Below are 17,581 nucleotides of genomic sequence, written 5' to 3'. Positions count from 1 at the left end.
AACATGAACCAGAATCACCGCGACGTTCTTACGTATTGGTATGCATCTTCTTCCATGCATAGCACAAGGTCGGCTATCTAGCCGCCGCCGCAATGCCATCCCCGCTTACTCAGCCTTATCTTTGCCACGGTGTGCAACGCCAGAATACTTTAACCTTAGTGCATTCATTTCTTCGGCAGCGGCAGCAGTGAAAGGCAGTCAAATCGAAAACTTCTTCTTATTACTGCGCTGAATCCTTATATGTAAGGATATCAACCGACGCCCGCCACTGGTCGAGGGAATTGAGAAGGGGACTACTCCGTACAGAGCAACAAAATAAAAATCCTCCGTATGGCCCACAGCTGACACCCCGTATTCAGCCTGCACAGCATAAGCACTTATCCTCGGAAGGATCTCAATCAGACCATATCTCACTTCCACAGCCGTGAAGGTGTCGCATACACATCACAACATCCAGCTGGAATCGCGAGAAAGAGACAAACTGCAAGCTGCCTTCCTCGGCGGGGGATACCGCATCTCACTTCAATCAATACACCCACTACATGATATACCGTCGGATCTGCAATGACAGACCTAAACGGTATCAGCCAGGCGAACGGCGCGGACAAATCTTCAACGGAAACAGCCCTGCATGGCGCCGAGCAGCAGTCAAAAGAAACGACAGGCATACTTGAACCGCCGACCCTACCGCCTTTGTCCACAGTGACTCGCAATCTACACAACCAAATAACAGCATTCCTTGCCGAGGACCATGACCCTTCTTCCTTACTCTACCGTGTCCAGCAACAAACCTGTATCTCTCTAGACGTTATCCGAGAATCCCTAACAAGATACCCCATCCACGAACTCTCCATCTCCTATAACGGCGGCAAGGACTGTCTTGTTCTCCTCCTTCTCTTCCTCGCAAGCCTCCATCGGCACTGCGCTTCAACCAGTCCATCATCATGCTCCTCCTCCATCGCCAGCAACCAATCTCATAGCAGCAACACCCCTCCTTCTCACCCAACATATATACCGGCAATATACGCACAGCCTAGGCACCCATTCCCTTCGGTCGAGCAATTCGTCACACAATCGTCACAGGCTTACCATCTCAAGTTAACCCGTCACTCAACTGATCCTCCACACTCAACCATCCGCTCGACGTTTGCAGAGTACCTGTCTTGCAATCCACAGGTACGGGCTATATTTGTCGGAACACGCCGCACTGATCCCCATGGCAGTGAGTTAACGCATTTCGATCGTACGGATCATGGATGGCCGGATTTCATGCGTATCCATCCTATAATCGATTGGCATTATGTGGAGATTTGGGCGTTCATCAAACATTTGGGAATAGAATATTGCCCGCTTTATGACCAGGGATATACCAGTTTAGGAGGAACCAATGATACCCATCCAAACCCGAAATTGAAGGTAAAGGGGACAGTTGAGAATGGTGGAGTGAATAGTCATGTTGTTACTTATAAACCTGCCTACGAGTTAATAGAGGATGAAGAGGAGCGTCTGGGGAGGGACTGACTTTGTCTTTTTTTCCCTTTCCCTAACTTTTAGATTTCTAGTCTCCAGAACTACAGAAAGTGAATTATCAAAAAGTGGAAATAATAGAGGCGAGGGGCTATTAATATATGCCTAGAATTAAGGAGATAAGCTGTCCTAGGTACGTTTACGTTTCTTCGCATTCAAAAAGCAATGCAGTGAAATGCTTTCTCAATTGTTGACACCTATCTCGGGATATTTTATCAATCTACGATGGATTTTGAGTGGTACAACTGGGGATGTTGGCATTCAAATAACTGCGTTAAGAAGCGTAACGTGTAAAGGCTAACTAAAAAATACTATCTGCCCACGAGTTCCTGGCACCATCCATAACCTGTATGATCATGTTGATATCTCATAAGTATGAATGAGAGTAGACATGAGCGACATCCCCATAATACATGCAGGTACATGTACTTGGCCGGTGAAAATTGTCAATCAAGGCGAATAAAATCAAAGAGAAAAAGAAAACAGATCAGTTCTGATACAGAATGCCTCACCGTCCGGATACTGTGAATAAAATGAAAATCAAATCAATGTGTCATAAAGTCATAAAAAGGGATCAGATATTGGTATGCTCTTGAGTCCCGTGATCCAGCATGTAATGGAAAGAATAAGAGTTTGTCTTCGTCGCTAAGCTTGGGGGCCTTAGCAGGATGACCGTGGAGTTGAAACAATGATATCCTTCCGAGAGGGGATTGGCGACATGATGCTCGTCTTTGCGGCTCTCGATTTCATGGGACTAGAATTCTCAGATTTACTTCCACTCATGTGTGGAAGTGGTAGGACGGTAGTCGAAGATGAGCTAGAGAGATCATCTGCCAAAGGGCTTCTATGGACTGTGAATCTTCCACGAGCGCTTGGAGTAGTCTCAGCATTGAGTTGAGGTCGTCGGGATGCCCATGAGCCGGTGCGGATCCCGTTCATAGATTTGTTCATCATGGGGCCGCTTCTAGTGGCATTAGTATATGTCAAGCTGTAGCAAGGGGCTGGAGAATTCATACGGTGGAGAAATAGATGTTGCAGGAGTCCAAACTTGTCCAACACCTCCAATTGGAGAGGGGTAGCTATTCTGAGAAGTTGGGCTAAAATGAGAGGCGGCTTGCTGTAGACGATGGAGGCTCGGAGATGGAGTAGCACTATTAACCAGCTCAACTGAGTAGTTATACTCTCCGGCACGGTAAGCACGACGCTCGTTGCTTTGATGTTTGAGCTGTTTTTGAGCCTTGGTATCTGCAAAGCGCAGGAGGAGCTTTACTCCATCCTTTCCAACAACATTGTGGAATTGCTGCACGACCTTTTCGGCAATTTCACGGGTCTCGAATCTGGAGCTTACAGTCAGTAACTTAGCTGGCTTGGAAGTGACCTGAGAACAATGACAAACCTAGCAAAGCCAACTTCCTTGCTAACTCCAGTCTTTTCATCTCGGCTGATTTTCTCAGATACGACTTGGTAAGGTTCAAAGTGACGACGAAGGTCCTAGAGCACTAACATTAGAATGTGCTTGGTGTAGAGATCGGACAATAATATTCCACATACTGCCTCAGCCCAGTCAATGGGAACATTAGTGCAATAAACGTTTGTGGAATTCTTGTCTTCCAGGTCCTTAAGACGGGAGTTGCGAGATTTCTAGAGAAAGTCAGCTAAAAGAAACGCCCAGGATGCTTCGAGACTTAGGTCCCTTACCTGTGCAAAGCTAGCCTGGTACCCAAGGTGGAAGAATCCTCGAATGCAATTCTCGCAGGCATCGAAGCTAAAGAATTGGACAAAACCAAACCTAGAGAGCAATTAGTAAAGGTATAAAAGAGACAAAAGATACCGAACTATACCCTTTGCACAATCCAGTCTCCAAATCAATGATGGCTTTGCATCTGTCAATCTTGCCAAAACGTGAGGCATAGTTATGCAGCATCTCATCTGTGGTCTCCGGGAGGAACCCACGGATGTAGACATTAGTAATACCTTCACGATTCTCAAGGCACTTTGCGAGAGTTAGATCGGAAGGGTTAGTCCACATAGCGGGGACAGCACGTGGGATAGGAGGCTCCTGTTTGAGCAGGGCATCCAGGTCCTGGAGGACATAACCAGAACCAGACTTCATCATTTGGTAGGGAAGAAGCTGCTGAGGTGTAGGGTTGTTATACATATAACCCGGGGCGGAAGAGCGGTCAACTGGAGCAGCACCAGGGTAATAATCCTGTGGTGGTCCAGATAGGCCCATATTGGGGCTTCCTGTATTCACTTCGTCAACAGAGGTCCGTGGATCAAGGGGAATATTCCCGTGGTTTGGAAAATCACCATTTGGATAATACGGCCAGGGGTACCCAGATACACAATCCGGAGTAAAGGGAGGGTTAATAGGAAAGCCGGGGAAAAAATTAGGAGGAATACATTGGAGAGAGCTACCTTGATCAGTAGCACGCATCGGGAACTGTCCAAATTGCGGTGCTGGAGTGTAGCCACCAAACATGGGCCCATTAGGGGCCATCATGTACTGTCCATAATGCTGGATACCAGACATATCAACATTGGGCATCGGCATACCACCTTTGGCAGGAAAGGGCTTGGAGCCATTTGCCTGGCTCTGAAGAGACATCTTGTTGAAAGGATGGGCCAAAACGCTTCCATTAACAGTGCTAGGATTGTTGGCAACTCCAGCAGGTGGGCCATAGGCCTGCTGACCAACGTACGGGTGGTGAGGCTGATTTTCTTGCACGTAGCCAGCTCCCTGGCACTGCGGAGCCGTAGCTTCAGCCTGAGATCTAACCTGCATGGCTGGTCTCCAGTACTTCTATACAGTGTTGCCATGTCAGCATGAATAATGCTTGATACGGAGTTGAAGATGCAGAAATCCCCGAAAGAGCGTATATAATGTACAGCAAAAGTCAGGACAGGTGAGCAGACTTACTCTAGCTTGAGGATATGCTTGACGTCTATCCGGCTTGTACGCAGCAGGATAGCCGCTAAAACCGCCCACGGCCTTCATGTCAGCGTTGAAATTCCTATGAGCATACATGTGAGCCGAATAGATACAAAACCGTACGTACAAAACAGCTGCTTGACGGCAAATATAATGGATTCTGGGGTGGTAAGAAGACGGAATGAGGGACACTGAGGGTATCAAGGACGAAAAAGGATGATCTTGACTGTAAAAACAGCGGTTGTCTGGGGAACTAGAGCAGGAGAATAACAAGAGAAGCCTCTGAGATACGGACGACGAAGACTAGCAACGGAGAACTTGATGCTGGTGATAACTCAGGATGCAGAAGACGATGAGAGGAGATGAAGTGAAGATGAAAAAAAGATGAAGCTGAAGACGGGGAGAAAAAAAGGGCGCGAAGGGGAAGAAAAAGGCTATGCGGACGTCAGTCGAAAGGAGGGGCAGGCAAGGCGGAGGAAGCAGGCAGCCCAGGATGGCCGAAAGAGGAAACCTGGACGTCTGCGGAGGAGAAAGCGCTTTTTACGCCTGAGAAGTCGAAGTCGAAGGCGAGGAAGCAGAAGCCGAAGAAGCAGCAGCAGCAGAAGAAGAAGAAGAAGAAGAAGAAGAAGAAGATTGTGATTGTGAAGAGAAGAGAAGAAAGAGAAAAAAGAAGAAGGGAAGAAAGAAAGCTGGAGGGTCTATATATATGAGCTAGCAGTGACTGTGAGATCAGACGGAAGCAGTCTGATAGTGCCTGTATCGTCGAAGTGGATGCCGCATAGCAAATGCATCTCTGCTGGCAGGACAGCCAGAAGGTGCCTGAATAGAGGGCAGAATAAGCCTGGATAAAGAGACATGATATTCTGTGGCAGTTCCATTTCAATAGGATGGTATTGGAGGCCAGGACAGCCCCATGTTATTGTGGTGGTATCTAGGGTATATCAAGTTCACAGGGCCATGTTGAAAGCAGGCTAGATGAATGAACAAGCAGGAGAAAGCATTGTTGACATTTATATGTATAGTCGTTGCTAGATGTTTACATAATATGGGTATGCTATCTGCGGTTCTAGGAGAGCAGCTCTGCCGCCGGGCTCTTGGTTGGTATGTATATTGATAACGATCCTTAGCGATGGGTATACGAGGATAACTCAGTAGTTAGCTATCTTGGTTAGCCTTGAGCTAAGTCAACTCTTTTATGAGTTACCAAAGGCTGAATCTTGGGCTAGAGCAGTAAATTATTAGCACGCCTACCATATATCAGCCAGTCTCACTCGGACACCAGAAATCAATAACTAACAAACGCAGAGAAGAAACGTAGGAAAGAAGAAAACAAGAGGCTGAGAATGCATTCCGCGTAGGACGGAGGATTCCGCCTTGGCGAGCTTAACTAACGAACTAGTCAGCCAAATTTTTGCTAGCAGACACCGGCATCAGATTCAACGGCTTCATCAGGAGTTGAGATACTGCCTTCTCAAGGACTAGCTAACATGCATTGACAAAGACCAAGCGCCAGCCAAGGGATAATAATCGATCTATCAAAGGACACCATCTGATGTATGTTCGTCCAGCCAGCCACAATATTACGACGTTCAAGAATAACCGCTACTCTGAAAAGTTATTTAGAAAGGTGATATATAGTCCTGTCTGTATATGCTTCTTCGTCATCACTCATGAACTAATAGTCTAGTAAACGTAAAAAAAAGGGGGAAAGAGGGAAAAGGAGAGGAAGACGATCTATCCAAAGTCAAGCATCAATAAAGAAAGCAAATATTAGCAACTTAGGGGATAGTAGACAGCGAAGGCCAAGAATGAGAAGGGAGGATGAAAACAGGCCGTTTGCTCGGAAGACCCGGCGGGAAGAAAATCAACAGTCCAGACAGACCCCAGCAAGAACCTAAATCGCAAATTCTAATGAGACAGACCTTCCCTGTTCCTTTTTCTCTTATCTTTATTTTAATTCTCTTTCCTGACACCTAGAGGTATTAATCTGCCCATCTGAGCATGATGAAGGTACGGAAGTATGGAATATGCAAGTCGGTTAGTAGGTGGCGGTAAAGGATAAGATAATGAGGTAGATAGTGGCGGTTAGATGATGCTCACGACCAGACGTCCTCCTGGTACGAGCCGGTGTTTCGCATATGCTTGACGAGTTCCTCACCCTTCTCGGGTTTCAGGCCTCGTTGCTCAGCGAGGATCTGGCCTAAGACAACGTTGACTTCTCGAGCCATGTTGGCTGCATCTCCGCAGACATAGAAGTTTGCCTTCTTGGAGAGTAGATCGCTAACTAGCTCGGCGTGTTCCTTGAGACGGTGTTGGACATATACCTTCTGAGAGGTCTCACGGGAGAAAGCAGTGATAAGCTTGAAGGAATCACCGAGTTTCTTGGACACCTCCTATTATGTCGTTAGAGAATAAATAAATAAATAATAAAAAAAGAAGATAGACCAACCTCGAACTCTTCCTTGTAAAGGAAATCCTCTGTGCTCTTACGGCAGCCGTAGAAAAGGATAGTAGGGCCGACAGTCTCGCCCTTTTCAGCCTGATGGACTCGTTCCTGGATGAAACCACGGAATGGAGCGACACCGGTACCAGGACCAACCATGATGATTGGCTTCGAAGGATCGGACGGGAGCTTGAAGTTGGAGTGACGCACATGTACAGGGACATGGAAGCCATCGTATTTGTTGCGTGGTCCAGAGATGGCATAAGTCAGACCGAATGGATCTGGGTTGGGCTCGCCATGCTGTTTCTGTTTCAAAGCAAGAAGGTAGTTGGTTGTTACACCCTTGACAACATGGCCGGCACCGGGGACACGTAACGATTCAACAACAGCAGTGATGCTGATCTTTTCCTTCTGGACTATAGACGACGAAGAAATGGAATAGTATCTTGGCTGGATCTTGGGGATACCTTCGATGAGCAGGGAGAATGGGACGGCGGTAAAGGGCTTATCGGTGAAGGATTGCAGAGCTTGGGCGATGTTAAAGTAGAAGGCAGACACCTTGTCAGAGAAAACGTCTTTATCTTCACCAATGCGGATCATTTTCTTCTTGGTCTCTTCATCCGGAGCGAATGCAGCGAGCTGGGAGATGAACTGTCGCGATACGGGGCCGCAGGTTTCAATGTAGTATCTGACCACGGAGTCATAGGTGGTTGGCTGGGGGAACGGGACTTTGGCAGTGACATCGATAGGCTTAACACGGACGACGGTATGACGCTTTTCTTCCAGACCAAACACCTTGAGGAAACGGTCGACTTCCTGGCCGGCATTGGTGGGCCAGATAGCGATGTGGTCACCGGTCTGGTAATTGAGCTGGCTTCCCTTGATGTCGAATTCCATGTGCAGGCAGTTACGGTCTTTGACGGAGAACAGTTCGCGAGACTCCACAATGGGTGAGAGAAATGGGTTATGGGCGTTGTAAGGTCCCTGGCCTCGACCCTTGAGGTGAGAAGAGTTTGGCTCGCCGAGATAGACATTCTCCGATTCGGTGTTCAAGTCCGCTTCTTCAATGACGCTGAAGGTAGGTTCATAGATAGCCTCTCTCTCTTCAAGGCCCATCTCTTCCGCCAAAGCCTTCCACATGGGTTCCTTCCAGGCGAGATAGTCCTCTTCCATGGTTCCAGCACCGTCATCGCCTTCTCCAGCATCACCGATCCTCTTAGCACCACACTTGGTCAGAGCCTTATCCACAATTCTAACCATGGCGTTGTAGTGTTCGTAGGTGTTGTTTCCGAGACCAAACGCAACATATCGCATCTTGGAGAGTGGCTGGTCTTCCGGCGATCCGCCGTCTTCAAAGCTGGCATCGTCACCGGTAATGAACTGGAAGAACTCGACCGCGTTATCTGTCGGCTCACCCTCGCCGTAGGTAGCCAGGACGAAGAAGGCAACCTTGTCTTCGGGGAATTTATCGAGGCAGGCATAGTCATAGTCTTCCAGATCAGCAACCATGGTCTTGAGACCGAAGCGTTGCGATCCCTCCTTCGCCAGCCTGGAGGCATAGTCTTCGGCGGTACCGGTCTGCGAGCCATAGAAGATGACACAGTTCTTGCCGGTTTCCTCGAGCTTCTCGACGATATTCCGGGTCTGACCTTGCTTTGCGCTGTTTGTTGCGGCGTAGGAGGAGGCATAGGGGTCCTTTACGACGGCCCAGTATTTGCCCTTGGTGAAGTATGCTATCGTCCCAACGAGTATGACCGCCAGGACAAGCATGTCCAGAGTATCAACCTGCGCCATTTTGCCTGGAGGCCAACGGCTATTTCGACGAGCTATATGCAGAAGCAAACAGGAAAAATATGTGAGCAGGTCTGCTGTAGCTTTGCTATTGCCTAAATGCAAAGGCTCAGGGGCTCGGAATACGCACACAAAAGGCTGGTCTCAATTTTCGATTCCCTTTATCAAAGTCGATCCGATATACGTGTCCGTTGACGCCGCCAGTCCAACGCAAGTCAGGAGGGGCACGTCCTCTTTTTGGATCTTGCGCCGGCTCAAAAAAAATATATGGGGTGATTATTGCTCGAATTATCTGATTCTCCGGCTGAAAGTTTCGTTCGGCGGCCGCTTAGTTCTTTTTAGCCGTGCTGGGGTGATTTTTTCCCTGTGGGATGCCGAAGGCTGGACAGGTTGCTTTACTTTGCTCAAGTCTTTTAGTATCTCCTTGCCGAATCTTCTTGTTTTTTTACGCTGTTCCTTGCCAGTTAATATCGTCCTTCTTTTTCCTCGGGCACCGGGCAACCACTTGGCCTGTGATTCCGCCCTCCTCACGCTTGCTTCTCTTTGTGTGATTCCGCGCCACGAAAATTATCTCTGTGGTCCACAAGTTATGTAAGCCGTGAAATGGTGGAAGAAGAATAATACTGGACAACAATGCGGGATGGGGATGGCAGCGGTCAGGGGAGAATGTCAGCCTACGCCCTGGGAACGGATACAGCTGCTCAGGGGTTCTGTACTTAGACCTCCCCTCGCACAAAATATCTCCTAGCCTTGCCGGATCATTGATCTTCAATCCCAAGGCTCTGCTCTTCGGGCTCTGACCTGGGATCCGAGCCTTCCTTGTCTTCCCGTAGATTTTTTTTTGGCTGATGTATTTCAAATCTGTTGAGCTTTCAGAGTCTTTGGTCAGCCGGGCTACGGCGCTATATTGAACCTTAGCCTGCTTACTGCTGTCTCCTGCATGTCGCCTGGCATTCGATCAAATGGCCAGTGACAATGGCGTTGGCTTGACTATCATCATCCTGACCTGCAGATATGTGTGTATAAGCCCATGTCCATAAGCCACCCGCGCCATGCAAGCATCTCAGCTACCGCAACGACAGGCAAGGCCAGAGTATCCCTGCTTACCGCACTCACTCCGTACCTATAAACCACAGCTCTCTCTCTCTCTCTCTCTCTCTCTCTCCTCGTATAGCCAACGGGCGATTCGCATCGTCTGCAGTCATCTTCTGTGCAGTTTGTCGTCGTAGATTGTAGTCGTTAAGAAGCGTCGACGTCCTGATTAGTCACCCATCAACCACCACGACCTTCGGCCTCGCAACCTCAACTCCTGAACTCCCATCGACCACCGACCTCGAACAGCCACCTACGACACCGCTCAACCATGACCAGAGACACGTCTGCTGTGCTTCTTGTGCGCTCTCTCGGAGCCTCCTCAGCGTAGTGTCGACCCTCTGTCCCGAGCATGGGCAATGGATAGCAGGAGAATGCGGGGAGCAAGACGGCCACTGCATAGCTAAGCTGATAACCACCCATCTGCTTGGGGCCCCCTTGAGCAATCATGCAGCAGACTCGTAAGTAAGCCCTTTCGCTCGCTCTGTCTTCTCTGCCTCCTTCAATGGCTATTGGCCTGCGCCATGTATTGCCCTGTTCTTCCCTGTCTACTGCGTTGTCTTTTCGTCTTGTTCGCCCTCGGGCCTCTGGTTGGGTGAAACGCGCTTGACATCATCTCACTCACCAGCTGTTGCAGCTAGTCCACACCCGATGCGACAGGCCCCGCTAGGTCAAGGCCAGTCCCTGGCTCTCAGTAGTAGTAGTTCGACCCCTGACGAGCCGACAGCGGCAGTGGCAGCACCAGGAGCAGCAGCAGCCGCCGCAATAGCAGGATCAGGACTGGCGGCGCACACAACTGCCATCCATTCTCCCTCAGACAGAGCCGCTTCTGCGTCTGCTCCTCCTGCTGCTGGTGTTTCTGGCATTTCTGCTGCCACGAGAAACCCACCTTCGTCAACGCCACACAGTCGAGATGTTTCTAGTGCTCGAGGCCGGGCGGGAGATGCGACTTCGGCAACTGGATTTGGCCTTGCTTCTTCTCTACAACTACACCCCCAGCTACGCAACCAGTCTCACTCGAAGAGTCCGGAGCCGTTGAGCGAGCGAGAACGGCCCGGCGGCGTTGCGTCTGATAGCACTGAAAGCCTAGAAAGACGGCCGTCGAACTCGTACGGCCATCACCGTCAGGCCTCTATCGTCCACGGCAACATTCAACACTCGAGAGGACCTAGTTTTGCCAATTCGCAAGTCACCTCTAGCCCTCTCAGTCCCGAGATGATCTCGGCAGCTGGATTCACGCCGTCTCTGAACGAATCTAAGCTTAACGGCGGTTCTCGAGAGAATGGAGACTACTCGTCTTCCAACTTTGTATCCTCTGCCGGCGGCGTGGGGAATATTCTTCAGGCCTCCCCTCTGTCGTTGATACAGGATACTGTGAGGCCAGATGGCTTGGAACGCCAACACTCCCATCGTCGAGCTGTTACAACGGGTAAACTACGCAGGGAAAATTCTCACTCGAAAACTCGGTCTGGTCATACAAACCAGGAAGCAAAGACAGTGGGAGAGTATGCTCTCCATCACCTTTTTAATTCTGTTCGTCATGCCGTAATCTACTTGTTTCCTTTCACAAACAATACTGACTATATATAGTTCGTGGGCCAAGCGGAGGAAAAGATCAACAAATGTATCATGAGCCTAGGGGAGTTTGAGGCGCCAGTAGAACAAGTATGCGGTCCTGGTGCGGACCCAACCTTTGATCAACTTATAGCTGCCCTCGGTCATATTGCGAAACAGAAACCAAAACCACTTATCGACACGATCATGGTATGGAGAAAGTCAAAGGGTGATGCTGCTGCTACCGCAAAGCAAGGCTGGGTTCAGGTATGTGCTATTCCAACATCGAAGCATGATATAGCCGCTCCTAACGTTGCTATTAAGCCTAAACCTCCACCACAAATATCGGCGACCATAATCCGACGCAACACAGAACCTCCACAGCCTGGAGCAGACGCACCAGACGCTGGGTCCCCACCTCCATCCATTCCCATCATTAACCGACAGGAAGACATACTCATGACCGAACGACGGGCAACGGTCTCCGTCTATCTTGTCTGTCGAGTCCTTATTGAAATATTCAATCAAAGTTCTATCAATGCGATTACACAGGAAATGGCCAGCCGGCTGGAGGACATTGTGTTTGGACAGCTGAAAGCGGTTGATCCGGAACAAATTGCTGCATCACCACTGAGAATGGCTAATTGGCGCATCTATGGTCAATTACTCGGTATCATGAGTGAAAACAACTTCTCCAGTGTTTCCAATCAGTACCTTACTGAACTGGCTCAATACCAACGAGAGGAGGGACGGATAACTGCTATCAAAGAGGCCGAGACTAGAGCCGAGTTATTAATTTATGGAATGCGACACCTTCGGCTTCGAGTTTACCCTGATGAGAGATGGGTAAAGACCTGTGATTTTTTACAATCACTTGCTAGGCTGTTCAGTGATGCACACGGCCAACGGCTGAAACAAGCATACTGTCAGATACTCGAGACTTTTCTGCTTCCTATCGCCGCCAATCCTGGTTGTGACCTGTCCTCGCCCAAATGGAAGGAATTCCTAGAGATCCTTGTGCCTCGTCTATCTCAAGTTCTTATCAAACCTCGGCATTGGAATAGCGCTTTCCCTCTTCATATCCTCCTCCTATGTGTATCACCTCGAGACACGTTCCTCTCTCAATGGATGCCCACTGTGAATGCTCTTTCGCCGAAGCTGAAAGAGCGCCCCACTAGAGCAGCCGCACTTCAGGCCATATGCAGATTACTCTGGACCTATTTGTATCGCTATGCCGACCCGCTAAGCAATCCTCTCCGTAAAACGGAAGAGGTGATTCGAATTGTTCTTCCGGGTGGTAGACGAACCTATCTCACCACCGAGCCTACAGTTGCAGAACCAATCACCCAGTTAGTACGCATGATTGGATTCAAACATCCAGAGATGTGTTTCCGTTCCATCATATTCCCTCTAGTCAATTCTGATCTATTTGCATCCGGCAAGGACTTGAAAATCGAGCATATGGAACCAGAAAAGATGGTCATCGGCATCCGTTCATTCCTGGCGATCATGGCTGATATCGAAAATGGTGGAGGGACACCTCCTCCTTTTCCCCAAGAATTTGCAATCACGGAGCAAAACCCCATCTCCCCTTTCGCTCCTCAAGCGTCTATCCCCGAGCCACAATATACCACAGCATCAACCCCTAAATCCCAACCCTCTCCGATCCCATTTAACCCATCTAAGTTGAATGATAGCACGCGAAAATACTACCTACGTTTCTGTGAAATATTAGGAAAGATCACAATATTATGTGACAACACCTTTGGGGGACAAGCAGCTCTCGATGAAAAATTTGGCGGTGTTACGCCTAAAACTCCCATAACAGAACATTTCACCTTCGGACGACGCGATGACCATGCGAGCACTCCTGACCAAAAGCAAGGCTTTTACGATCTTCTACATGTTGCTGTTCAGGCGCTTCCCCGCTGCCTTTCGGATCATATACCATTCAATTCCCTTATTAACCTACTTTGCACCGGAACTGCACATGTACAGTCTAATATTGCAGCGTCGTCTGCAGAATCACTCAAGTCGATTGCTCGCCAATCATATGCTCAGCACGTTGCTATCGGATTTGCTCGGTTCATATTCAATTTTGACGCCAGGTATTCAACAATGTCCGATGAGGGAATGCTGGGTCCTGGCCATATTGAATCAACATTACAGTTATACGTTCAACTTATACAAATATGGATCGAGGAAATTAGGCAGAAAACCAAAGATGCCACCTTTGATTTGGCTGAGAAGGCTGGCACAGGTGCCCGAGGACTTCAGCTCGACCTCTCTGGCGTCCTTGCTCATGTGGAGGAGATCGAATCCCATGGTCTGTTCTTTTTATGTTCTCAGTCTAGGATTGTTCGGGCATTTGCTATCACCGTTCTTCGCCTTGTGACGGAATTCGACACGGCACTAGGAAAGAGCAATACCCGGATTATCCGCATAATGGAAGGTGATTCACGACGAGTTTTAGACTTAAAGGATGAGTCCCTGACCGTTGCTGAAAGAAGCAGGCTACAAAAGGGCAGGCAAGAAAATACAGCTCACAACACCCTTATTGAACTGTGCAGTAGCGAAGTGTCATACGACTCCACTTTGTGGGCTAAAGTGTTTCCGAATCTCATTCGTATCAGTTTCGATACTTGCCCATTTGCCGTCACTCTTGGGCGTGAAATCGTTTGTGCTAGATTGGTTCACATGCACAAACAAATTACACATATAGCTGAAGGGCCCCCGCCTATACAAATAAATTCTCCTGACCATATTCCCACGCGTCCGATTATTTTACGAAACGGAACGTCACCTGAAGTCATGATTGAACAGTGGAAACTATATCTTATCATGGCTTGCACTACGTTGAACAGTGCTGGTGCGCAGTCTCAAAGCCAGTTGGCAAATGCACAGCACGCTCGGAAGGCCTCCAAGTCTGGACAACAAAATCAGGATAAGATTAACTCGGCAAGGTCCCTTTTCGCATTCGTGATTCCGCTTCTCTCTGCCCCCCATGATTCCATCAGAAGTGCCATTGTTGTTGCCCTAGGCTCTATCAACATTGCGTTGTACCGGACCCTCTTGGAATCGTTGCAATATGCTGTAACTACTTGCAAGGAAGAGGCTAAAGTTCGCATCGGGACTCACCTTCGCACCCCAAGCACACCAAGACGGAATAGACGTACAGATCTACTCAGAACGGAAGTGACCAATGTGTATAAAGCGACTTCGCATTTTCTCAAAGAGCCGGAAGTTTCCAATGACGACTGGATACTTAATAACATGGTGACGTATACCCGAGACCTTCGGATATTCCTTAGTGATGTGGAAGTGCAAAATGATTTGGAGTTCCAAAATCTTCGATTTCACTTCTGCGGACTACTTGAACAGCTGTTCGATGGTATTAAACGGACAAAAGAACCTACTCGATGGATGCCATTTGAATCCAGGAAATCCGCCTTCTCCCTCATGGAAGACTGGTGTGGCTACTCTCCTAATCAGAGCCAAATAGCGGTTCGAGAGGAAAACATGCGGAAGCTTACCATTGCAAGGCAGAGAGAGAATGGGGAGGTTCGTAGTACCGCTGCAATGGAGATTGAGAAAAGAAACCTACGTACTGCTGCGCTGAGTGCCATGGCGTCTCTCTGCGGAGGCCCGATACGCATTTCGACTGAAAGCGGAGCCATTCTTCAGTTCGATATTAGGCGTATGCTTTCATGGATCGACATTATCCTCAACACTGAAAGCGACAAGTTACATACCATTGGTCGACGAGCATTAAAGAATCTGATCGTTCACAACAAAACCCTCCCGTACTTACTTGAGCAATGTATCGAGATGTGTTACCTATCGGAGCGACCCAAGGCTCTCGAAAGCTACTTTGAAGTTTTTTCCCAAGTTGTTGTGGAGGAAAGTGACTACCCGGTTGCATTTTGGCGCATACTAGGTGCCGTCTTGTTCACTCTCGGGAACTCTAAAAGGGAGATCCGCATGAAATCCGCTCGCTTACTGAGAACAATTGAAGAGCGAGAACAGAAAAACTCGAAATTACAGGATTTCGACATCAGTATCTCTGATAGGACAACTGCTGTTTATAAGCTTGCTCAATTCGAGACTTCGAAACGACTTGCACAGCAACATGCTGATTTGGCGTTCATCATTTTTTCAGAGTTCTCCCTGCACTTCAAAAATATCCAGCCGGATACACAGCGTAATATGGTTGCTGCAATTCTCCCTTGGATCCAAGCGATCGAGCTTCAACTAGATCCGAATGGTGGTCCGACTTCAAGATCATACATGCTACTATCCAACCTTTTTGAAATCACCATTCGGTCTGGGACTGTGCTACCAAACGAGGTTCAGGCTCTTTGGCAAGCTCTTGCAACCGGCCCCCATGCTGGCAATGTGCAGCTGGTTCTTGACTTTATTATCAATCTTTGCTTAGAGAGGAGGGAACAAAATTTCGTCGATTATGCTAAACAAATAGTTGTTTTCCTAGCCTCGACTCCAGCCGGTTCCAAGGTAATCGAGTTCTTCTTACTTCAAGTCGTACCGAAAAACATGGTACACGAGCGGCGTGAGCCGCTTCCCGCTCCGTCTGATCTGTCAAGCCTGCCATACGTTGCGGACCTGGGTACCATTTTACCCGTCGGGAACAAGCAGGTTGGCTTATCTTTGGGACAGGTGTCCATGATATTCCTTGTCGATTTGATGGTTGCACCAGTGAGCATCGGATTTGAGAGTGTAATCAAACTAATCCATGTTGCACTTATATTTTGGGACCACTATACTTTGACCGTTAGAGAACAAGCTCGGGAAATGCTGGTCCATCTAATTCATGAGCTTGTCGCATCGAAACTGGAAAATGAGGTCGAAGGTGCCCAACGTCAATCTATCGAGGATTTCGTGGAATGCATTAGGCAAAGTGATTCTACTGTGGTTTGGGAGTATGAGGACAACAATGGAAAGGATGAGAAAGCAGCAGGCACAAGGGTGCCATCGTCTATGCATCATGTTGCCCACAGCGTAGCTGGAATATTTACCGCTGTTTACGAAGGGGTAAATGACCACTGGTCTAGGGAAGCGTTGAACTGGGCCACTTCCTGTCCCGTTAGGCATCTCGCCTGTCGGTCGTTTCAAGTATTCAGATGCATATCCACGTCTCTTGATTCTCGTATGCTTGCCGATATGCTTGCACGGTTATCGAATACCATTGCCGAGGAAGAAACGGACTACCAGACTTTCTCGATGGAAATACTGACCACATTAAAAGTCATCATCAGCTCCCTTGCCCCACAAGACCTCTTACGATACCCTCAGCTGTTTTGGACTACCTGTGCTTGCCTTAACACAATTCATGAACGTGAATTTATGGAAAGTCTTGCTATGCTTGAAAAGTACTTGGATAAAATAGATCTTTCTGACGAGGGCGTGGCTGCCAAACTTTTAGAAAGTAAGCCGCCGAAATGGGAGGGAGAATTCTGCGGGATTCAGGACCTAGTCTATAAGGGATTGAAATCGTCGGAGTCCTTACACGAAACGCTCCGGATGCTGAGAAGATTAGCGGTATTACCAAATAATGATCTAATTGGTGATGGGAATCGCTTGTTGTTTGCAGTCTGGGCAAACCTACCTGAACTGCTAAATGAATATGATCCTTCTAAGCCGTCAACCAATATCGAGATTCATGCGACTCTTCTCGCAAGCATTGCTGACAAACAAGGCTACACTCAATTGTCCAACAGTTTGTTAGCTCTCTCCCGAACACAATATCGGACAAGTGATGAATTTTTGGCTGTTATTGTCAACTCAATATCGATGTACTTTTTCCCAGGCCAGGATGTGCAGAGCTTGGTATTCTTGATGGGCCTGCTAACTAACAACACGTCGTGGTTCCGAGTCAGCCTCATGCGGATTCTCAGTTCAGTTATATCGGAGATTGACATGCGTCGACCAGATATCTCCTGCCATGGCCCTGACCTCATATCCCCCCTGCTTCGGCTTCTGCACTCAAACCTTTGCGCCCAGGCCCTTGGAGTTCTTGACCACATTATGACGGTTGCTGGCAACCCCATGGAGCGTCACCACCTTCGAATGAGTATGGCTTCTTCGGCTTCATCAAGAGCTATCCGGAAGGAGTTTGAAGGGATTCAGAGTTTATATGGCATCCCTGAGCCCAACGGATGGTCAATCCCAATCCCGGCTGTGCAGTCAAATCTCACCAGAAACATGTACATGCCGTGTTCTATACC

At 48.4% G+C, this 17,581-nt stretch overlaps 4 protein-coding genes across 5 annotated transcripts in view; 2 read left to right on the top strand and 2 right to left on the bottom strand.

Moving 5' to 3' along the window:
- Window positions 1–564: 564 nt before the first annotated feature.
- On the top strand, window positions 565–1,521 carry TERG_01791 (uncharacterized protein; the record flags this gene model as incomplete). The annotated part of the gene is made up of 1 exon (XM_003237020.1): window positions 565–1,521. The coding sequence occupies one exon, from the start codon at window positions 565–567 to the stop codon at window positions 1,519–1,521; it is 957 nt and encodes a 318-aa protein (XP_003237068.1).
- A 666-nt stretch (window positions 1,522–2,187) lies between these two features.
- On the bottom strand, window positions 2,188–4,555 carry TERG_01790 (uncharacterized protein; the record flags this gene model as incomplete). Its single annotated transcript, XM_003237019.1, has 7 exons — window positions 2,188–2,491; window positions 2,544–2,864; window positions 2,924–3,018; window positions 3,079–3,168; window positions 3,226–3,316; window positions 3,369–4,330; window positions 4,448–4,555. The coding sequence occupies 7 exons, from the start codon at window positions 4,553–4,555 to the stop codon at window positions 2,188–2,190; spliced, it is 1,971 nt and encodes a 656-aa protein (XP_003237067.1).
- Window positions 4,556–5,069: 514 nt separating this feature from the next.
- TERG_01789 (NADPH-cytochrome P450 reductase) lies at window positions 5,070–9,040 on the bottom strand. Of its 2 annotated transcripts, XM_047749344.1 has the most exons (3): window positions 8,824–9,040; window positions 6,909–8,728; window positions 5,070–6,852 (listed from the first exon to the last, which is right to left on the bottom strand). In XM_047749344.1, the coding sequence occupies exons 2-3, from the start codon at window positions 8,694–8,696 to the stop codon at window positions 6,556–6,558; spliced, it is 2,085 nt and encodes a 694-aa protein (XP_047605510.1). In that variant the 5' UTR covers window positions 8,697–8,728; window positions 8,824–9,040; the 3' UTR covers window positions 5,070–6,555. The 2 variants fall into 2 exon arrangements, with proteins under 2 accessions (XP_047605510.1, XP_003237066.1); XM_003237018.2 differs by having other exon boundaries at window positions 6,909–9,040.
- A 797-nt stretch (window positions 9,041–9,837) lies between these two features.
- The window catches only part of TERG_01788 (uncharacterized protein), an 8,880-nt gene continuing 1,136 nt past the window's right edge, over window positions 9,838–17,581 (top strand). The window contains exons 1-3 of the mRNA XM_047747808.1: window positions 9,838–11,318; window positions 11,376–11,606; window positions 11,664–17,569. Coding sequence (XP_047603773.1) covers window positions 10,437–11,318; window positions 11,376–11,606; window positions 11,664–17,569 — 7,019 coding nt within the window. The 5' untranslated portion in view covers window positions 9,838–10,436. The remainder of the gene's footprint in view (window positions 11,319–11,375; window positions 11,607–11,663; window positions 17,570–17,581) is intronic.

Source organism: Trichophyton rubrum (genome assembly GCF_000151425.1).
Source record: "Trichophyton rubrum CBS 118892 genomic scaffold supercont2.2, whole genome shotgun sequence".
NCBI lineage: Eukaryota > Fungi > Ascomycota > Eurotiomycetes > Onygenales > Arthrodermataceae > Trichophyton > Trichophyton rubrum.
The sequence above is the reverse complement of the archived record's forward strand: the minus strand, read 5'-3'. Positions and strand labels throughout refer to the sequence as shown.

Coding starts and splice junctions, on each gene's coding strand:
- TERG_01789 (XM_003237018.2), bottom strand. CDS start 8,696: ATGGCGCAGGTTGATACTCTGGACATGCTTGTCCTGGCGGTCATACTC. Junction 6,853..6,908: donor TTTACAAGGAAGAGTTCGAG/GTTGGTCTATCT, acceptor ACGACATAATAG/GAGGTGTCCAAGAAACTCGG.